Here is a 23,282-nt window from a genome sequence, read left to right on the forward strand (position 1 = left end):
AACTCATTTGGAATATTTTGCATGAGTTCTCGAATAAAGAGAGAGAGAGAGAGAAAACAGCCCCTACCAATGGGGAGATGAAAGATATTTTGAAAGACATATATTACTCAATGAACTTATGTCTTCAGCATCAAATTTTAATCTTGTGCTTTGAGCTCTCTCTCAAATGTAGTGTTAGGTGCACAGTACCTGCATAATGGAGGGTGGAACACAGTGGATCTTCAACAAACACTTGATGTATTGAGCTGAAATCTGCAGGGAAAAGATGGAAAAGGAGAAGGAGGAAAGAAAGATGGGTCTGGCAGAAAGTCCTCCTTGTCTCTTTAGCTGATGCCTTTTTTATTTAAGTAAAATGTTGAAAAAGAAACTTCATCAAAATCTCTAACATGAATCTTACCCGAAAGCAAAAGAGAAGAGAGGACAAGGTAATAAAAATAGCAGGGTGTGACAGTTTAATTTCATCCTATTTAATTCAAACAACCAGTCTTTTAAAATCCAAGTAATATGGCTTAACACTGTTCTAGGAGATAAAGAGGTTATAGACAACCCGTAGGACACAGGTCTCTTCTAAAGGACCTTAATAGATAGTTGGGATAATACTAGTAATCAACTAGAGTGACCAGGCAGTTTATTGCCATCTTGTGTGATTCAGACTTTGGAGATGATAGGGATTTGGAATTTGGCTCTGGACAATCAATACTTCATTCATTCAGTACACATTTATTGAAAGTTCATTATGGTTTTCTCTGAGTAAGACTTTCTGCTTAGGGTTTAAAATCTAATAAAAGGGGGCGCCTGGGTGGCTCAGTGGGTTAAAGCCTCTGCTTTCGGCTCAGGTCATGATCCCAGGGTCCTGGGATCAAGCCCCACATCGGGCTCTCTGCTCAGCAGGGAGCCTGCTTCCTCCTCCCTCTCTGTCTGCCTCTCTGCCTACTTGTAATCTCTGTCTGTCAAATAAATAAATAAATCTTTAAAAAAAAGAAATAAAATCTAATGAAAGGAAGTCAAAGGAAATAACTCATATAAGAATGGATTAAATGCTAAATAGCAAGATGCTTTGTAGTTGAGAAAAGATTATTACTATAATTTCTGGAAGTTGAGAGGGGAGGGGAATTGTGAATTATTTTAAAGGTACTATTTAGATCAAGCCTTGAAAGATGAGTAGGACTTTGAAAAGAATAGAATATTCCAAACTGAAACATGAGCAAGAACACTGAAGACATCAAAGGGCATAGTTTTAGTCGTATGTTGGGAAGGAACAAAGGATATTTGAAGAGTAGTGCATTATTTTATTGCCATGGTAACAAATTACCACAAACTTAAAACAACAAATTTATTTTCTGTGGTCAGAAGTCTAATACAGGTCTCACTGGGGTAAAATTAAGGTGTAAGCAGGACTGAGTTCCATTCTAGAGGCTCTAGGGATGAATTTCACTTCCTTGCCTTTCTAGCTTCTAGAGGTTACCACAGACCTGGCGGGCAAAGCCTTTCCCATCATTCTCCATAGTCACATCTCTCTCTGCCTCCCTCTTCATTTCAAAGGCCCTTGTGATTGATTTGGCCATTTTAATAATCCAAAATAATCTGTTTGGGAGCCAAATGGTTAGCAACCTTAACTATTCTTTGTGGGTGAAATTTAACATATTTGCAGGTTCTGGGGATTAAGACTGTGTACATTTTGCGGTGTGTGTGTGTGTGTGTGTGTGTGCGCGCGCACGTGCATTATTCTTCTTACCACAGGTAGTAAGGAGCTGATCTTGAGAGGAAAGGAGACCAAAAGGGTGTGAATGCACTGGTAAGAACAATGGGGAGCAGGTGCATGTTTCTGAGGCTTGACCTAAATTTTGGCTGCCCCATAAAACACTGAACCGGCAATTTGGGGGTGCAACATCAGAAAGCCATTATTACACTCAAGGTGAGATGGTCTAAGGTAGGGAGGGACTATATTTGCATTTGGCCTGAGGCTGCCTCTACCCATTTCTGAGTTTTTTTGATAAAATCATGACATCATCCCGCAGGATCTCTATATGGGCAGTTTCCGGTAATTTGGATCAATTTGTCCAGTAGATACTGCAACCCAGGCCTTAAAAATTATTCATCGACAATCAACAAAGGGAGACGGGAATCCTGGCAAATCTCCAGTTAGCAAGTACGAAGCTCAAAGAGCTAAACACTCTTTTATTTATTTTTTTCTTTCTCTCTCTCTCTCTCTCTTTTTTTTTTTTTTTTTAATGTTCTGAACCGCAGGAAAACCATGCAGTCCTTGTTCTTAAAGCGTTTCCTTAACACAGACAAGCTGAAAAGCTGTGCCTGCTTCGGTGAACAAAGCCTGACTGCGCGATCACGTTCAACACGAAGTCCTTCCCTTACGCGCGACCCACCCGCTCCGCGACCACAGGTCGCTGGAACACAACCCCGGTGGCGCAGAGTCTAATGATAGCGCGCCCTCTACCCGACTACAACTTCAGCGCGGAGTCCCAGGAGCACGGCGGGTAGTGGTCGGGCAGGTGGAGGCTAGAAAAGGGGGGCGGACCCGCGGTCACACCATCTTCCGCTTTCGTCATTTCCGGGTGCGACCGCCGCTTCTGTCCGGCTGAGCGCTGGACGCCTTGGGTCCTCTCTTATTGCATCTGGCCGTCTGGGCAACTGCCCCTTCCCTGTTCCCAGCGGGAAGGACATGAGTGTTCCTGGGCCGACGTCCCCGGACGGGGTCCTGACAGGGCCACCCCACGGCCTCGGGGCCGGGAAGCTGACGCCAGGTACGTGCAATGGGGCGGGGCGGGCGGCCGGGACCCGAGGGGCTGGGTCTCCCCGGCTCCTTCGCGCGGCAGGGCTGCTGGTCTCGCAGGCTCTGGCCCCAGCGAGGAAGTGGGGCATCGCGTCAGCCCCGGTGCGGAGCTGAATGAGTGGGAAACGAAGTCTGGGGGGAAGGCGGTGTTTGCGGGGCGGGTGATGGTGAGGTCATTCTGCGTTCGTGTGTCGTTGGCTGTTGGTTATGTTAGCAGTTGAGGAGGAGTCTGTCAGAAAGATCGGTTCTGTCGTTCAGAGAATTGAGGTATCCACGTTTTACTGACCGCACACCCATGAGTTGCTTGTTGACATTCCTCCAGCAGCTTTCTCAGCCTGAGTTCCTGGAGAGATTTAAGCCCGAATACCCAAAGGCATTCATTGACTGTAATAAATTGTCTTGCCAGGCATCCTGAGTGGTACTATTTATGTACCATCCTTAGGAGAATTGAGAAAATCGTCAAAACAGTTTCTGTTCAGATGAGGAACCCCAAATGAGGAAGGCTGCAGGGATTTGTGTATTTCTTTTACCTCCAGTTCTAGTAGAGGGGCTGCTTAAAAATAGTGCTTTCAGGGGCGCCTGGGTGCCTTCAGCTCAGGTCATGATCTCAGGGTCCTGGGATCGAGCCCCGCATCGGGCTCTCTGCTGAGTGGGGAGTCCGCTCCCCCCCCCCCCCCCCGCCTTCCTCCCTGCCTACTTGTGATCTGTCTCTCTCTCTCTCTCTCTGTCGGATAAATAAATAAAATCTTTAAAAAAAAATAGTGCTTTCAGCCTTTTCTTGGTCATGCTCTTCCTCAGTGATCGCCCCCTCTTTACTTTTTCATAAGCTGCTTCTATTAATATAACTTCCTTTGTGTATATGTGCAGCTTGGGTTCACTTGCCTCTCCTCTGCTTTCTGGATATTTTGACATCTAACCTCGCATCTAGGGTGTGCATAAGTAAAAGTCGAGGTCTGATTCTATTAATGGTGCCAAGTCACTCTCAGTTCACACTTTGACATTACTCTTGACTTTCCTCTCACTTGCCTCCTACCTCCATTTAGGGGATTCTGCTATGCAATTTCCATTTCCTCTCTCTAGTTTCACTCTCAAGGACAGTTCTAAGGCTATCCACTTACAGTCTCTTACTCTTCCACTGCACTTGTCCCACTGTTGTCATATCACTTCCCCAAAATATAGCTCCAGGCATGTAATTTTCTTGCTTGGAAACCTTAAAATGGCTCCTTATTACCAAAGAGCCAAATCCCTTGACACTCAGGGTTCCTCATGGGCTGGCCACATGGTCTTATAAGGTCACTATTGCATATGTCCTATGTTCTAGACACTCCAAACTACATCCTCTTTCTAAAGCAAGCCCATATTTCCACCTTTCCTTTTAATGCCTTTTTTTTTTTTAAACTATATGGTATTCCTTCCTTTCCTTTAGAACTCTTACCCATTTGGAAATAGTGACCTTCAAAGATTGTTAGTAGGAGTATGAACTGGTGCCCTATCTTAGGAAGGCAGTTTTGCAATGTCTGTTTAAGAAATGCATAAACCGTTTATCCCATCATTCTATTTCTAAGAATTTATCCTACAGAAACATTGACATGGATATGCAAAGACAAGCAAGGAAACTAATGGTAACATTGTTTGAAATAGCAAAAAGTGAAAATAACCTAAATACCAATTCTTAGGTATCTTAGTCTACATGGGCTGCTACAACAAAATACCGTAGGCTGGGTGGCTTAAACAACAGACACTTATTCTTTGAAGTTCTGGAGTTCTACAAAGTCCAGGATCTATGTGCCGGCCAGTCAGGTCCTGGTGAGATCCCTCTTCTGATGTTGCAGACAACTGCCTTCTCACTGTTTCCTCACGCAGTGGAGGGAGAGACTTTTGGATTCTTTTTATCTTTTAAGAATAATAATCCCATCATGGGGCCCCACCTTCATGTCCTCATCTAAACCTCATTATTTTCCAAAGGCTCTACCTCCAGATACTTTTATGTTGGAGGTTGGGACTTAAACAAAAGGATTTTTGAGTGGGGGAGGGATACAAACGTAACAGAGAATAGTCCATAATAGAGAACTAGTAAACAAAATATGGTAGAATTCTATTATGTTAGAAATAATGTAGTGGATGCATATATATGTATATTGAAGGTCATCTAAAATGTATATTTAAGAGAAGAACAATATGTGTTGTATTTCATTTATGATTAAAAAAGGGGTGTTTTTTTTTTTAAATATTTTATTTATTGGGGCGCATGGGTGGCTCAGTGGGTTGAAGCCTCTGCCTTTGGCTCAGGTCATAATCTCAGGGTCCTGGGATTGAGGCCTGCGTCGGGCTTCTTGCTCGGCGGGGAGCCTGCTTCTCCCTCTCCCTCTGCCTGCCTCTCTGCATGCTTGTGATCTCTCTCTCTCTGTCAAATAAAAAAATTTTTTAAAAATATTTATTTATTTATTTGACAGAGAGAGAGCAGGAGAGCATAGGCAGGGGGAATGGCAGAGGGAGAGGGAGAAGCAGGCTCCCTGACATGGGGCTTGATCCCAAGACCCTGGGATCATGAGCAGAGCTGAAGGCAGTTGCCCAACCAACTGAACCACTAGGTGCCCCTAAAAACAGGGTTTATGCATGGATATGCAGAGATAATTTTTTTGAAGCCTGTGTATGAAACTACAGTGTGATTAGTGTAAGGGAGTGAGAAAGAGTTTTTTTTTTTCTAAAGATTTTATTTATTTGCTTAAATATATTATTTATTTGACAGAGAGAGAGAGAAAACACACATGAGCACACAAGCAGTGGGAGTGGCAGGCAGAGGAAGGAGGACAGAGGCAAGCTTCCCTCTGAGCAGAGAGCCTGATGTGGGACTCAATTCCAGAGTGGGATCGTGACTTGAGCCTAAGGCAGATGCCCAACTTACTGAGCCACCCAGGCACCCTTAAGATTTTATTTTATTTATTTATTTATTTATTTATTTATTTATTAAAAAGATTTTATTTGTTTATTTGACAGACAGAGATCACAAGTAGACAGAGAGGCAGGCAGAGAGAGAGAGAGAGAGAGAGAGAGAGAGAAGCAGGCTCCCTGCTGAGCAGAGAGCCCGATGCGGGACTCGATCCCAGGACCCCAAGATCATGACCTGAGCCGAAGGCAGCGGCTTAACCCACTGAGCCACCCAGGCGCCCTATTTTTAAAGAAATCGCTACACCCAGCGTGGGGCTTGAACTCATAACCCCAAGACCAAGAGTCACATACTTTACCAACTGAGCCAGCCAGGTGCCGCAAGAAATAGTATTTTTACTTTTCAGTTTATATTTCTCTCTTTTGTATTTCAAGTTCTTACAATGAGTGATACTTAAAAAGAAAATTCTATCCATTCTGCAAGCTTAAGCTCCAGTTCCCACACTTCCTTTTATAAGTTGTTCCCAGACTTCCCAGATGAACGTGATCTTTCTGTCCTCTGAATTCCCATAACAGTTTCTTTTTCTCTAATGGCACTTGTTATATATTATGATTCCCTGCCCTTTCAGAGAAGGGGAGTTGCTTAGTTTATTCTTAAAACTTTGGAAATTGGTACACTAGTATTTAGTATTAATACTAGTGTGTACCTATTGTTTCTTGTATGAGTAGGGTAAGGACCCCTTTCTTTTTCCTTAATCTCTCCCTTTACCTCTCTTACTTTACCTCTCAAGATAAAGTACCTTGAATTTAGTGACTTGATGTACTTAGAAATGTAAGTTAGATTCTTCCATAATAAACCAGAAGATTCGGGTTGAGTAGGGGGAGGTCTGTGAGTTAAAATCTTTATATAATATAAGGGAAGTGTATTAGTTGTTATTCCTTAAGGTTGACGTTTCTGTTGTTTGTCTGTAATACTTGTTTTCTATATTTCCTTAAAGAAAGTTGCTGTTTGCCATGTTACTGTTACTTGGTAGGAGTAGTAAATGATGGCTCTTGATTTTAGATGTTTTTGAATGGCTGATACAAGTGCTTACACTGTTATTCAAAGGAGAAGTATGAAGCATAGTTCCTGGCATTACGTTGAAATTTGCATGCAATTATTATACACTATTTTCTATGGTAAATTAAGGTGCTAAGTCTCAAGAGAAATCCTTTGAAAGTCTTCTCCTAACAAATGATAAACAACCTTCCTTTTACATGTAAATAATATATCAAGCTATATGCAAAGTAAATGTTGACTCACATTTTTACTTATATTCAATTGAAGAAAAAATTATTTTAGGCATTGCATTTCTGCATGCTTTTGAAAAGAATGTATTGTTTTCATTCAGTGACTGTTTCCCACTTTTAGGCGGACTCTTAATAATCCATTGAAAACTGTAAATCCTCTGCCCTTGAAAATACGTAAACACACAGAATATGTTTTGCAGGTGTTAATGTTCTTTTAATCCAGATTTTTCTTTATACTAGTAGTTTAAAAACATTTTTTGAGTGCTCATATCCTGTTTTTTAGAGGACTCTCAGAAGGTAAAACTAAAAAAAAAACAAAGGAAGGATGCCTATAGTATCCTGTGTGTGCTTTGAATCCCACTGCCAACCCCCTCCCTCCCCTCTACTCTCTTACCCCCATGTCCATTTACACAACTCCTACATCTAATTTTTTTCTGGGGACAGGTTTAAGTGACACTTCGCCAGATGAAGGGTTACTAGAGGACTTGACTGTAGAGGACAAAGCTGTGGAGCAGCTGGCAGAAGGATTGCTTTCTCACTACCTGCCAGATTTGCAGAGATCAAAACAAGCTCTTCAGGAACTCACGTGAGCTAACAGAAACCTTAGATGCACTCATTTCCCCTTTGGCATAGTTACAACTTATTGTATATGTGTATATAAACTGTATTAAGGTATAACATTTTGTAACATTGAGTAGTTCTGTCTTGAGTGGTGGCAGTTGGGAGTGAAGGAGTACTTAGTAATCTAAATGTTAAAAAGTGAGACGGGCCCGGCTGGCTCAGTCCCAGAAGCAGGAGCATGTGACTCTGCATCTTGGGTTCCTGAGTTCAAACTCCACATTGGGCATAGAGATTACTTAAATGAATAAAACTTTAAAATGTAAAAGTGATAGGAATATTACTTTTAGAGTGTTTGGTCTTTTATAAGAGGTACCCCTAAATCTGATCTGGACTGTTTGATTAGTTTTGGTGTTTTACCATGATTTTATGAAAACATTGCCTACTGGGAGTGTTGTGGGATGGGCACACGCCAGTTTTTGAGTAGTGTTGCAAAATTGCCTCCGTCAGAGCCACATTTGTTTTCAGTCACTGGTTTGTGTGAGTTGCCAAAAGTTTGTAAGTGTCTTTTTTTGAGAGGACCCATTTAATTCTAGCAGATAAGTCTACTTAACTAAAGGATTGGAGGATATACCAAGAGAAAAAAGGGATTTCATGAAGTAGGATCAATATGCAAAATAAATACTAACTTTATCAGCTCCCAGAATAGCAGACTGAACTTGTACTTCCTCTTGGGTAGGACCTTGCTTGGTTGCCCAAACTGGCCATGTCTTTTCATGGTCGTTAGCTATGAACCAGCTATGAGCTGCTGCTGCTCTAAGACCTATGCTTTGAAAACTTACCTCAAAAGCCTGTAGTAGGGCAAAAGGAGAGGATCAATCAACCACTGTCCATTTTCTACATATTAGTAAGGAATGTTACAGTCCTTGGATTTGAAGGTGATAAATGAGTGTGAAAGTGGTGCTGTGTTCTCCTCTATGTGGGATCCTCCTGGAGTTAGGGAGTTGGCAGCACTCCTGGTTTTCTGCTAGTTCCAGTGGCATTTTTTTTTAATCCCTAGTGTGTGGTAGTCCTTGTATTTCTTTTTTTGTTAAGTAGATTGAAGCAGTGATTTTTAAAACAAAGAAAGCAGAACTAGAACATCTTAAATTTTTAATCTTTCCCTTACAGGCTCCCTAGACCACTTTTGATTAAGAAAACTGTAGAAAGTGAGTAACTGCCACAAGCATATGCCAGGTGGCGGCACGTGTCAGTTTTCCACAGAGTCCTGCTTTGGAGGGGTGTCTGAATGCGCTGCTTGGGGTCTCCGGTCACACTTAACTGGAATCAGTCCTGGCAGAGTTTGGTCCACAGGTCACTTCTCCCTGTATTTCTTTGAAAACTCTTCAGCATTCTGACAGAATTTTTTATGGCCCTTAGAGTATTGTTCAGCTAGATCAGCTGTAAGTGGGTGCTCCAGCTGGTGGTCATTCACCAGTGCTATGAGGGACAGGATTACTTGGTCGGTTTTGGTTTCTGGCTTCCAGTTTTCAGCACTAATTACTGGCAGACAGACCTGCCCCTTTTCATCGATGTTCCAGTGATCAGTCTTTGTTTTAAATGTGATCTTTGGTGGTTTGAGTAGTATCTGCTGGAAAATTGATTTCGATTCTTAAGGCCCCGTATTCCTTATATTTGAAAGCCAGTCCATTTTTGTGGCAAAAAGTCATAAAAATTTTGTAGGGGAGTTTGGATGAAGTATGTCAGACTGAAGAAAGATAAACTCTGCAAGCAAGACATGTCTGAATAGCAGTTTGCATACGGGGAGCTGGGAAGCACAGTTTAATTGTAGAGTTTAATTGATGACATTGGCTACAATTCAGTGTTTTAAGTAATCTCACGTACCTTCCAAGGCCCCTAAATGGTGATGGTGACGACGATGATGATGATGGTAAACTCAGCTGCTGTTACTATATAGACTACTTGCCCAGGACATTGTATACTATATCTCAATTCACCTTATGAAGTATTAATATTATTGCTGTTTATAGTTGAGGAAACCGAGGTCCAGAAAGGTCAGTAAATTGAAAAAGATTACACAGGCAGTGGTTAGTGGTAGAATTAATAACTAAATATGATGAGTAAGCAGTTACACCTCTGTAGCATTAAGGAAAGATATGCAAACTTCAGAGAAAGAAAAAAGAGAGCTGTTTTCTAGTAGTTGCCTCTTCCATCGTTCTCTCCACAAATCCCACTGCTGATAAAGTTTTAGGGGGAGGAGTACTGAACTGAGAGGCAGCTGGGATCCTGTACCGGCTGTGTTATCAAACAGTTTAATTTTCATTAAGCCATTTACATGTGGTTTACATGTAGGCTTATAGGCCTACAGAGGTGAAGGAGAAGGTTGTAGGAGACACAAATCAAGTTCACTTTGTAGCCAACAGTGGGTAGGGAAGACCAAGAACAAAACATGACTTTATATATACGAAAGGTTATGAATATTCTTATACATGTGTTCATTTTAAGAACATTGGAAAGAAAGAAAAAAGAGGTTCTGGGACCTAGGTCCTAAAAGTCTCTAGCAAAGTACTTGTAAGTATCCTTAGCGGGATTCACTTTGAGATAATTCATGCCTCGACCTTCCAAGGAAATAGTTTTTTTCTCACAGGATCATTCCCCAGATACTGCATCAAGGCCTCCCAGTCACTCCCAGCATATATGCCATAGATTATACAAAACTTAAGGGAAAGGAAAGCCAGTCATTTCTGCCTGATAAGGTAGCTAGATATTCTGTGGAATCTTCTTCTAGAGTGTCTAGACTTAAGGATCATGAAAACACTACTTAGAATTACTATTTTATTATAAAGGATACACATCAGGACCAGCCGCATGAAGGGACACATAGGGCTGGGGTTTGGGAGTTATCTTCACCACAGAGCTTCAGTGTTTTCTCCTATTGAAATTATTTTTTTTTTGAAGGTTTTATTTATTTGACAGAGAGCTATAGAGTGAGAGAGAGAACACAAGCATGGGGAGCAGCAGGCAGAGGGAGAGGGAGAAGCAGAACTCCCTGCTGAGCAGAAAGCCCCATTCGGGGCTGGATCCCAGGACCCTGGGATCATGACCTGAGCTGACGCCTGAACAACTGAGCCACCCACGCGCCCTTCTCCTAGTGAAATTAGGGCAGGTGACCTTCCTGGCGCATCAATGTGTTTACCAACCAGAAAGCGCTACTGAGCTTCAGTGTTTTTTTTTTTTTTTTTTTAAGAGCCTGTTTATTTATTTGACAGAGCGAGAGATCACAAGCAGGCAGAGAGGCAGGCAGAGAGAAAAGGGGGAAGCAGGCTCCCTGCTGAGCAGAGAGCCTGACGTGGGGCTCTATCCCAGGACCCTGAGACCATGACCTGAGCAGAATGCAGAGGCTTAACCCACTGAGCCATCCAGGTCCCCCATGAGCTTCAGTGTTTTAAGTTTTTATTGGGGCTTCGCTCTGTAATCATAATTGATTGGATCATTGGCCATGTAATTGAATTCACTCTCCAGCACTCTCCCCTCACCTCCCTTCTGTGGAGAGAAGACTGGTAATAGTCATGGTATCATGAGGACTGATATTACAAGGTTCAAAGCCCCAACTCTTTTTTTTTTTTTTAAGATTTTATTTATTTATTTGACAGAGAGAAATCACAAGCAGATGGAGAGGCAGGCAGAGAGAGAGGAAGGCAGAGAGAGAGGAAGGGAAGCAGGCTCCCTGCTGAGCAGAGAGCCCGATGCGGGACTCGATCCCAGGACCCTGAGATCATGACCTGAGCCGAAGGCAGCGGCTTAACCCACTGAGCCACCCAGGCGCCCCCAAAGCCCCAACTCTTTAACCACATGATTGATCTTTCCTGCATGACTAGCCCTTATCTCCTCATTAGTATAAACTCTGGGATGCTCCAAGAGGGATTTGTGAATAATGAAGATACTCCTATCATTTGGGGACTTACAAGTGTCTTAAAATAGGCATGTCAGGAACCTGGGACAAAGATCAAACAAATCCATGATTATACGCTAAGTGTCTATTCAGATCTTTGGCCTATTTTTAAATTGGTTTTGTTATTTTCTTATTGTTGAGTTTTAAGTGTTCCTTGTATACTTTTGATACAGATCCTTTATGTGTCTTGCAAATATTTTCTCCAAGCGCTTGGTTTGTCTTTTTGTTCTCTTAATAGTGTCTTTTACAGGGGCGCCTGGGTGGCTCAGAGGGTTAAGCCTCTGCCTTCAGCTCATGTCATGATCTCAGGGTCTTGGGATCGAGCCCCACATGGGGCTCTCTGCTCAGCAGGGAGCCTCCTTCCTCCTGTCTCTCTGCCTGCTTCTCTGCCTACTTGTGATCTCTGTCTATCAAATAAATAAATGAAATCATTAAAAAAAAATAGTGTCTTTTACAGAGCAGAAGTTTTTTTGTTTTTGTTTTGTTTCATTTTGTTTTGTCTTTGTTGGTTTTTTTTAAATTTTTTTGTTTTTTAGCAGAAGTTACTTATTTTTTAAAAAGATTTTATTTATTGATTTCCAGCAGAGAATGAGCGCGCATATGAATGAGTGGGGAAAAGGGGCAGAGGGAGAAGCAGGCTCCTAGCTGAGCTGGGAGCCCAGTGCGGGGCTTGACCCCAGGACCCTGGAATCATGACCTGGGCCGAAAGGCAGACGCTTAACCAGCTATGCCATCCATGCTCCCGAGCAGAAGTTTTTAATTTAATCAATCAGTTAATTAATTTTGTAAGTTTTTTATTTTAAAAGTCTGACTTATACCAACATTTTTTTTTTATGGATCATACTTTTGATATTTTGTGTAAAGGTTCATCTCCAAACCAGGGTACCCTAGATTTTCTCTTGTGTTTCCTTCTAGATTTTTTAGAGTTTTACATTTTTAGATCTGTTGTCCATTTTGAGTTAATTCTTATGACATTAGAAGGTCTGTGTTTAGGTTAATTTCTTTGCACATCACTGTCCAGTTGTTCCCTCACCTTCGTTGAAGACTATCCTTGCTCCACTGCATTGCCTTTGTTCTTTTGTCAGAAAACCATTGACTCAATTTTTGTGGGTCTATTTAAGAGCTTTCTATATATATTCTATAATGTTCCATTGATCAATGTGTTCTTTCACCATTATCATGCTGTTTTGATTTGTGTAGTTTTACAGTAAATCTTGAAATTGGGTAGTTTAATTCTTCCAATTTTGTTCTCCATTGTATGTTGGCTATTCTAAGTTTTTGCCTTTCTGTATGAATTTTAGAGTCAGTTTGTTGATACCTATGAAATAACTTCGTGTGTTTTTTAAATTGAGATTGCATAGAATCCTTAGATCAACTTGGGAAGCACTGGTTTCTTAACAATATTGAGTTTTTTATTCTATGTATTTGGAATATCCATTACTTAGATCTTTTTTAATTTCTTTCATTAGAGTTTTATAGTTTTTGCATATAATTCCTGTGTATATTTTGTTGGATTTATATCAAAGTATTTATGTGAAGGGGGTTATTATAAATGATATTGATTTTTCTAATTATCACTCCTGACTTTTATACATTAACCTGGTGTGCTGAAAAGTTGCTATACTCATATACTTTGTTGATTTTTTGGGATTTTCCACATAGGCAGTCATATCATCTGTGAACAGAGAGTTTTATGTCTCCCTTTCCAATCTGTATACCTTTTATTTCTTTTTCTTGTCTCATTACATTAGCTGGAGTTTCCAGTATGATGTTGAATAGGAAGTAAAAGCAGGCAATCCTCCTTACTCCTTATAAGGGGAAAGCATCTAGTTTCTCACAACTGTGGTGTTAGCTATAGGCTTTAAAAAAATATTTTTTTAATCAAGTTGATCAGATTCCTCTCTCTTTTTATTTTGTTGAGAGTTTTTAATCACAAATGGGTGTTGGATTTTATCAAATAACCTTTCTGCATCTTGTAATAGGACCAAATGATTTTTCTTCTTTACTCAATTAATGTCCTGGATTTCACAGATTTATTTTCAAATGTGGAACCAGCTTTGCATACTTTTAATAAATCTCACTTGTTGTGGTGTGTAATTCTTTTTATATGGTGTTAGATTCATTTTGTTAATATTTTGTGGAGAATTTTTTGTATTTCTGTTCATGATAGATACTGGTATGTAGTTTTCCTTTCTTGTAATATCTTTATCTGGTTTGGGTTTTAGTGTAATGTTAGCCTCATAGAATGAATTAGGAGGTGCTGCTTCTGCTTCTGTTTTTTGGATGCTGTTGTGGAGAAGTGGTATAATTCCTTCCTTAAATGTTGGGTAGCAATTACATGTAAAGCCTTCTGGTTCTGGTATTTTCACTTATTGATTGAATTCCTTTAACAAATAGAGGCCTATGTAGATTATGTGTCTCCTTGTATGAGTTTTGGAAGTTTGTGTCTTTCAAGGAAGTAGTCGTTTCCATCTAAGTAATCAATGTTGTGGACAGAATTGTTGAAAATATTCTCTTCTGATCCTTTTAATATGCATGGAATTAATGATGATATCTCTTATAATGTGTCTTAAGCCCTTGTGTGTCTGGCCAGAGGTTTATTAATTTTATTGATCTTTTGAAGAACAACTTTTGGCTTCATTGATTTCTCTTTACTGTTTTCTAGTTGTAACAGTCTGTCATTGCTGTCCTGCTTATGTCAGGCCATTGACTTGCTGGGTTCTCTTATGTTGTGTTTTTCACTTTCTGTGGTCTCCACTCAGAGCTGAACAGACAAACTTGTTACCTGAGGGGAATGCCAAGCTCCTTGCTGGATGGTGAAGGTGTAACTGCTCTTCATTCTCCTCATTGCTATTTCTTTTTTTCTTCATTCTCTGTTTAGCATAGTTTTGCAAGGAAATCATGTCATATTTTGCTTTGCCTGTAGTATTCTTTAAAATGTTTAATTCAGGGTCACCTGGGTGGCTCAGTGGGTTAAAGCCTCTGCCTTGGTTCAGGTCATGATCTCAGGGTCCTGGGATAGAGCCCCATGTGGGGCTCTCTGCTCCACGGGGAGTCTGCTTCCTCCTCTCTCTCTGCCTGCCTCTCTGCCTACTTGTGATCTCTGTCTGTCAAATAAATAAATACAATCTTTAAAAAAATGTTTAATTTATTAAACATTTTAATGTTTACTTAAACAGTAAGTGTTTAAGTATACAGTGTTACTTATTCCTGTGCTACTAGCGCTGGTTGATCTGGAGTGGAGTATCAGGGAAGTTGGCTTCTGTTCTTCAGTGGAAGGTTTTGAATCAGAATTTTAATGAGGACCCTTAGAAGTTACCTGGTTGGACCTTCTCACTTTATAAATAAAGAAATTTAGGACCAAAGAAATAAACTAAATATCCAAGGTCTCACAGCTGGTTCTTTTTTTTTTTTTTTTTTAAGATTTTATTTATTTATTTGTCAGAGAGAGAGAGCGAGCGAGAGCACCAGGCAGAGTGGCAGCAGAGGCAGAGGGAGAAGCAGGCTCCCTGCCGAGCAAGGAGCCCAATGTGGGACTGGATCCCAGGCCTCTGGGATCATGACCTGAGCCGAAGACAGCCGCTTAAACGACTGAGCCACCCAGGCGTCCCCACACAACTGGTTGTTGATGGGGAATCTTGTGTTTCCTAGTCCTTTTTTTTTTCAATCTTACTTACCTCTTTTAATTTAGTATTCACTAAATGCATTGATAACTAACTGCATTTTCCCCAACTCTAACCTAAAAAGTCATTGCTCCTCATTTCCTTTATGGTAATTTTGCAGTTTTAAAATACATAAAATCAAGTTTTTGGGGCAAGATAGTATAAAAAAACTTTTTTGGATAATAGAGTTGCTAGAAATAGCAAATAATAAAATGATTTTAAATGATTTGGTGATTTGAGTTATCCACAGTTAGATTCAGTTAATAGAAGTACTATTCATTTAGGCAAGAATAAAAGATTTACAGTTACAAGAATGAGGCTTTGAAGTAATAACAACAACATTATTATTGTTATTTTATCTTTTTTTTTTTTTCAAGTGGGCTCCATGCCCAATGTAGAGCCCAGTGTGGGGTTTGATTTCATGACCCTGAGATTAAGACCAGAGTTGAGATGAAGAATCAGACACTTAACCAACTGAGCCACCTAGTCCCCTGGAATATTATTTTGAAAAATATTTTGTTAAGCCAAATAAGTCTCAGAAAGGCAATACATATTCAACTTAATTTTTACTTTTGACATTAACCAAGATGAAATGTGATTCCAGCACTTACAGTATGTACAATTTATTTTGGCTATGTGCTTTTGTTTCAGACAGAACCAAGTTGTATTACTAGACACACTGGAACAAGAGATTTCGAAATTTAAAGAATGTCATTCTATGTTGGATATTAATGCTTTGGTAAGTATGATTTAGTTGACACAGCGTAATGAGAACTGGCTTAGAAATAGCTGGGTTTATCCTGTGCAACTTTGTACTTAGGTATATTTAGGATCTTTTCCTCTGATTTTTAATGGTTAGAATTTGTCTTTTAACAGGAAACCTTGATTTACTTTACTAGAACTTCCATTGTCTTGAATTGTTATCTTTCAAATGTTGAACTTGTAGTAGAAAATGGAAATTATTTGTGAATGTCTGGAATAGATTTGCTCATAATAATGAAAGACTTCTATAAAAGAACCGAAAGTAAGGAACTTTAATGGTACTGTTTTCCCTTAAGGAAAGTGCATCTCTCTTCCTAATCAGTTACATGACTTTTTAAAAATCAGTACTTTAGGGACGCTTGGGTGGCTCAGTGGGTTAAGCCGCTGCCTTTGGCTCAGGTCATGATCCTGGGGTCTTGGGATCGAGTCCCGCATTGGGCCCCTTGCTCGGCAGGGAACCTGCTTCTCTCGCTGCCTCTGCCTTCCTCTCTGCCTACTTGTGTGTACTCGCTTACTCTCTCTCTCTCTCTGGCAAATAAATAAAATCTTTAAAAAAAAAAATCAGTACTTTATTTAATTGTATGGTCCATTCATAATACCATAACCTAATAATACTGAAATGGACCCTTCGGGGGTCCTCTTATAGATCCTTATATCTTTCAGTATATGTGATAGTAGTGAATTTCATCACAAGCTCTATAGCTTTTTGATGAGAGGAACTGATACTCTATTTTAAGAAACAGGGAGTTAACAAAAATTAGGAATTTGTGGCTAGCTTTCTTTTCACCTTAAGCAATAGCTTGGTTTGCGTGATTTTATAGACTTTCATATGTATGTCAAAAAATGGACTTTTTGTTGAACAAATGTGGGTCATTAATGTTTTCCCTTTGTAATGATCAAAAACAAGAGTTCATCTTCTCTAGCATTAGGCAGAGGCCTTTGTAAATACAAAGTCTTCCACTTAATGGTTTTCTAACTTGTAAAGGACGTGGAAAAGGCTATGCTGACCTACTTTTGTCTTCCCCACTGAATTCATATTGCAGCAGAAGAAACATTTGCTGAGTGAATGAATGCTAAATGAATGAACCAAGAAGGTGTAATAGTATTGCTTCAGTCTGCAGGGGTCTTCCTGTTTTTAACTCTCTCAGCCCAAGAGTGGTTCGGTTATCATTCAGAATCTGAAAACTGTAAGGCCCAGAGAAAGAGAGAAGGAAGAGAGTCTGTGAGTTCTAGAGCTCATCAGACTAAGACTTTACTTGTGGATATATGTAGGTTGCTAATTTCTTTACTGGTGCTTCTCTCGTTATTGTTACTTGGTCTTCTCTTTCTGTTAACCTTGGCTCCTGAGAATGAGGTGCTTTTTTCCTTTGCTCCCATCTCTGGTTGAGATGGAATGTCTACATATAGCATGACTTGGGAAGAAAAGTGTCCTTACAGAAGTGGTTCTGCTTGGTCTGACTTTAGAAGCCCAAGGAACATGACCAGGTTTGTCCACAGCCCTCTCAGGATTCTCTGGCCATAGCTTGGTTTTTTCTGATGGATGGACACTTGACTGAAATTGTTCCGTGTACCCTGGCTCAGGCTCTCCATTGTCAAGACAGTAGAATGTTCTACTTTTTCTTACATGAAACCGATAGCATTACTGGATAGTTTTAATAAAATTTTGGGATTCTGATGTGGTTTTTAAAGCAAAACATTACCTGTACACAATATAAATGTCTATTTTATGTTTAGTAACTGTTTTCAATTTGAACTAAATCAAGTGTTTTCAAATACCTATTAATGGTTTAAATGGAAATTTGAATTTTGGCATTAAAATGTGGGGATAATTAAGGCTTTAAAAGATGTGACCAGTTGAGGTGGAATGTAATTTATTTATTTATTTATTTATTTATTTTTTTTTTTCTTAAAGATTTTATTTATTTATTTGACAGACAGAGATCACAAGTAGGCAGAGAGGCAGGCAGAGAGAGAGAGGAGGAAGTAGGCTCCCTGCTGAGCAGAGAGCCCAATGTGGGACTCGATCCCAGGACCCTGAGATCATGACCTGAGCTGAAGGCAGAGGCTTTAACCCACTGAGCCACCCAGGCGCCCCTGAAATGTAATTTATAACTCATCCATTTTACTATTTCAATCTGTTCCCCCCGCCCCCTTTTTTAAAATTTCAGCCTATTTTAACTTGACTTTTCATTTCCTTTTCCATGGTTAGTTCACTGAAGCTAAACACTATCATGCTAAGTTGGTGAATATAAGAAAAGAGATGCTGATGCTTCATGAAAAGACGTCCAAGTTAAAAGTGAGTCGAAAATTCTTTCACATTCTTTATAGAAGTAGAGGTTTAATTGTCTGTTTTTTTCAGTATTCATTTTCTGATTTCTTAGATACCCATATTCAATAACATACTTAATTCATGGTTCACTGTTTAAAACACATTCTACTCTGGGCTTTTCTACTAATAGCTGGACTAAGATACTTGTGTTTTCATTTTCCCTGCTGTTCTCATTCAGTAAGTTTGGAGTAAGAAATTAATTTTTTTATATTAATTAAAGTATATTTTATATTAAAGTATTTAATATTTTTAAATTAAATTTTTATGTTAAATTACCCAGAGCAATTTTAAAAGTTAAACATGAAATTTATTAACACATGCAGATTACCTCAAGTCAGAGCGCTGCTACTTTGAAATGAGGCCACAGCTGATAAGCCTTGATTGTTCTCTCGGTTTTAAATTTTTTGACACAGAAAAGAGCCCTTAAACTGCAGCAGAAGAGGCAGAAAGAAGAGTTGGAAAGGGAGCAGCAACGTGAGAAGGAGTTTGAAAGAGAAAAGCAGTTAACTGCCAAACCAGCTAAGAGGACGTGAGAAGCTGAGAGAGTGTGTGTGTGTCCCCGCTTCCCTGCCCGTGTGGCTGGCATCCAGGGTGGCCTCAGTGTAGACTGGAGTGAAGGTAGTGCCTTACACCACCGTCTCACGTCTTGCAGTTCTTTCCCCAGGACTGCTATCTCCGTATCTTCATTTCCACACTCAAGAAGCTTCCCCCCTGAGCAGAAGAAATAATATCACTCGGTTTGAGTATTTATGTGTAATTTTCCAACTTCTTTTGTGCATAATTTTCAAATTTATTATTTTGGCCTTGAATGATATATAAACTGGGACATGGTATAGACTCTAAGTGGTTAAAAACTAGGATGAGTTTTGTAGCATCTTGGTAAGTGTGGATTTAAAAGATTCAGTTTCTTATTTATGGAATAACTTGCCTTTCTGGCAACCCAGTGCTAGTTTTTGGTAATTGCCTTTTCGTTGTTCGGTTAAGAAGAAATGCTAACTGTTTAATCACATATGCCATTGGAAAAGAGTTGGTATAAGCCTTTGTGAAGAAGATGATGGAGACATGTGTACACAGGAAATAGCATCTTAGACGTGGGACAGGTGGGCAAGATTCCAGACAGATCCTGCTAACCATCTCCTCTGCTTCCTAATGTTGCTCCTTTGTTCATATGTTCTCCATGCTGAAAGTAGATGATCCCTACTTCTAATGTCTGACAAGGGTGATAGAGCTGTCACATGCTCAAGTAGGCTACAATATTTATAATACTTAGAGTTGTCACACACTGAGATCCAGTTGTCAAATTGATAAGATACGAGTCCAACTTTCCATTGGAAGGTCTGTCGCTAGGTCTGTCTGTCCTCTGATTTGCTCTGTGGCCTTACATGTGGTTATTTTTTCTTGTGCTTTTAAAAAAAATTCGTAAAATAGAATGATACCTATAGCAACTACCCGTTTTATAAATAATAAGAAGAATGGTGGAAAATTAGCAAATAGCTTCTTCACACAGAGGCAGCATGAATGATACCTTTAGTATTTTCTAGATTGTTCCCCTCCATATTTTCAGTAGAACCTATGTGAGGGAAATAGCACATGAAGTTTCATTTTTTAAGATTGAGAGTATATTATTCATTGTTTTAGAGTTATTTAATATGCAACTGGTCTTCAATCTCTATTACATAGAGACTGTACAGAACCTATAAAGGTGTATGCTTAGAACTCTGTATCTTTTGTAGTCTACATTACATTTTGGTAAGCTGGAATCACTACCTCTGATCTCATATCAGGCCAATTAATCAGGGAGAGGGCTTTAGATTTAAGCTGACTGCTCAAAACTGGTCTGTTTACAGGTTTTAAACAGTTTATTGGAAAGCCAGTCCCTTTAATGAATGAATTATGATCTCACAATTTACTTGACTTTACTGGATATTTAAAAATACAAATAGATATTATCTTAAAAGGCCGCATTTGCCCTCAGACACTAGCTAAAACTTGCCCAGGGCAGGAGTCATTAACACCTGAATTGCTGAATGTCCTCATTTAGAAAGGCGGTGCATTGTTTTTTAGAGTGGTTTATGGGCCAACTGCAGTGATTATTTAAAATGCTGGTTCCTGGACACCAAGCTCTGAATCTAACGGAAGCAGATCTGTTTGTTTGTTTTGTCTTTTTTTTTTAAAACCCCGCTGGTGATTCCTGATGTACCTTAAAAGTTGAGACCCACTGGTCTAGTGGTCTAGGTCAGAGGTTCACTCTAGGCTGCATGCCATTATCACCTGGGAACTTAAAAATAAAACAAAACAGACATTCTGGAAGATTCTTACTCATTAGTTCTGAGGTGGGCCTGTGCAAATTTTAAGAGCTCCCCACACAAGTCCAATACAGGGAACTACCCATCTGGACTGTCTAGTGATTTATATTTATAAGGAATGAAATAGTTTAAAAAGCTACCCGGTAACTCTTGGGATTAATCTTATGAAGTGAATTCTGAACTGCTGCTTCTGATACAAAATCAGATTTAAGACTGAAGTAGATAGCAGGCAGGAAATAGATACAGACTTTTAGTTAATTAGTTGAATTTCTGTGACCTGTATTAAAGTAAATCATGTTTATTGTGTGAGTGGCAAGGCACATACACTTTTTGAATTGCATTTAAGGTTTGAAGATTTTTTAAAATGTCAAGAATAATATATTAGCAGTCACTATTTTTAGGTCAGTTGTAAATCAGAAGTACTGTTATATTGGTAATTACAATCTAAAACTTTAGCTGTATTTCAGTAGCATAGAAACATACTTTACTGACTAAACCTAAATGGAACCCTTATATTAGTCTTGAAATATTTTTGCATAATATAATGAATTGGTATTTGGTTTGAAAATAATTACTTTTAGTTTTTTGGTGGAAGAAATTGCCTTTGTTTTGAAGTATATCACATACATACTGAACTAAAATGATGACAGTTAATTTTGTATTTACTTTGTGGTATTATGTAAATATGCAGACATTGAATGTAATATGGATTGTGTCTGCAGTGAGTGTTTGGGTGGATATAGTTCATAAATATGCCAGTTATACACCCTTGTACATTTGTCTGATTTTGAGCTTGTACAATGTGGACTACTTTTTACACATTTAATAAAAAAAGGTCTTGAATTATCCCAGGTCATTTATGAAGCTCTGTTTTGTACATAGCAATGTATATTTCCCTTTATGCATATTATTTCAAACATTTCATTCCTTTGCTTTCCTCTCCTATTATCTACCTCTTAATGTTCTCTGTAGATTGTTTTACAAAATGACTGGTCTACTTATGAAATCCTTTTCGGAAAGATGATAGAGGGGTGCCTGGATGGCTCAGCTAATAACCATCTGCCTTCAGCTTGGGTCATGATCCCAGGGTTCTGGGTTTGAGCCCACATCAGGTTCCATGCTCAGTGGGAAACCTACTTCTCCCTCTACCCCTTCCCCTGCTTATTCCTTCTCTCTCAAACAAATTTTAAAAAAGAAAAGAAAAAAAAGAGAGTTGCATTCTCTACCCACTTAGCCAGTCAGGCACCCAGATAGTTCCTGTGTTGCGTATTTGTTCAAAGACTATGTTTATACAGATTAATCAGGTATTTAAGATTTGTTCTCTTGCATTTTCATACTCTTTTAGTTCTGTTTGAATGTATGAGGCCAGAGGCCATCCAATCTTCGGGTTAGCATTTGGGTGAGACTAGGTTTATTTCAAAGCCATTAAGAGAGCGAAGAGAGTAGTCAAGGGAGACATTCTAATAACTAGTTTGAAAAGCACTTAGAGCAAAAATTCTGAAGAAACACAGTGTGATCAAAGAGAAGTAAGAGAAGGTCAAAGAGAAGTAAAATTTGGGGCAGTGTGGAAATGGTAATCAAGAAAGAGACAAGGGAAGGCCAAGACTGAAGTAGAAGGAAAGGTAATGATGTTTTGCAGACCTGTGTAGCCTGAAAAGAAGGGAAGCTGATAGGCATATACAGAATAATAAATTAGTAAAATCCACCTATTTAGCACAAGGTCGCCCTCCTACTGTCGTCACTTCATCCGAAATTGGAAAGAAAGTTGTAGCTGGCTGTTCATTCTGGTTTAGATCATAAATATATTCTTAATATGCTTCAGGAGGCCTGCAGTGCTTCAGACTGGAAAAGGATGGGGCTGAAAATCTCTGAGCATGTGTGGGTGCTGCTTACTCCTATTCTAGGCTTGACTTTTATTAGAACTTTGGAAAAGGTAGTCAAGGGGGTGCCTGGGTGGCTCAGTTGGTTGGAAAAGGTAGTCAAAAAGTGTATTGAACACTGTGCAAGGGAATGTGGGAATCCTAAGCAACAAAAATGCGTATACAGACCAGAACGTTCTGGTCTCTGCTTTGGCCATAAAACTACAGTGTGTGGGGTTTTCGGAGTATAGTGGTTGGGACTGCAGCCTCTGAAGTCAGGCACGTGTGATTTATACTCCTGATTATCTTCGGGCCTTGGACTTGTTTGATCCTCCTGTACCTCAGTTTTCTAAACTGTAAGGTGGGATGAGTGTTTCTGGCTTTCTAATTTATAAGGTTTTATGATATCCACATAAAAACAAAAGTAGAGCTCGGGAAATGGTGGATGTTAGAGTAGCTCGAGGTCACACATAGCCACAGGGCAGTGGTGTTTCTTTTGCCCCTTTATACATGTTGATTTTGGCTCCCTGGGTTTCCGCCGGCAGGGATCCTTCATCCTGTAATGTCTGCCCATTGAGACACCTATTTGTTCTTTGCAGTCTTTTCCAAACCACTTCCTAAAGAATTTTTTTCTTGTGTTCTGTAGTACCTAATAATGCACATACCTTCACATTTGCAGTATTAATTCTGTGCTCACATGTATCTCAAGATCAAAGATAATTTGTAATCTTTTTTTTTTTATTATTCCATAGTGCTGTTAGTGCTTGGTCTGTAGTTGGTGTCTTAGTCAAGGTTCTCCAGAGAAACAGAAGCAATAGGGTGTGTGTGTGTGTGTGTGTGTGTGTGTGTGTGTGTGTGTTTAGAGAGAGAGGAGAAAGATTTATTTTCAG

The 23,282-nt window shown here is 39.6% G+C and overlaps 1 protein-coding gene across 1 annotated transcript; it reads left to right on the top strand.

Annotated features, from left to right (window-relative positions):
* The first annotated feature begins 2,260 nt into the window (after positions 1–2,260).
* On the top strand, positions 2,261–21,381 carry BLOC1S6 (biogenesis of lysosomal organelles complex 1 subunit 6). Its single transcript, XM_032343606.1, has 5 exons — positions 2,261–2,759; positions 7,409–7,550; positions 15,788–15,875; positions 18,108–18,194; positions 18,641–21,381. Exons 1-5 carry the CDS (start codon positions 2,678–2,680, stop codon positions 18,758–18,760), a joined length of 519 nt encoding a protein of 172 aa, XP_032199497.1. The 5' UTR covers positions 2,261–2,677; the 3' UTR covers positions 18,761–21,381.
* The last annotated feature ends 1,901 nt before the right edge of the window (positions 21,382–23,282 follow it).

Source organism: Mustela erminea, chromosome 5, assembly GCF_009829155.1.
Source record: "Mustela erminea isolate mMusErm1 chromosome 5, mMusErm1.Pri, whole genome shotgun sequence".
NCBI classification, from domain to species: Eukaryota; Metazoa; Chordata; class Mammalia; order Carnivora; family Mustelidae; genus Mustela; species Mustela erminea.

Bases quoted from the DNA above. Each gene is read 5' to 3' on its own strand.
- BLOC1S6 (XM_032343606.1), top strand. From the start codon at position 2,678: ATGAGTGTTCCTGGGCCGACGTCCCCGGACGGGGTCCTGACAGGGCCA. The intron at 7,551-15,787 runs GTGAGCTAACAG...CTTTTGTTTCAG, and splicing joins CAAGCTCTTCAGGAACTCAC to ACAGAACCAAGTTGTATTAC. The intron at 15,876-18,107 runs GTAAGTATGATT...TTCCATGGTTAG, and splicing joins TGTTGGATATTAATGCTTTG to TTCACTGAAGCTAAACACTA.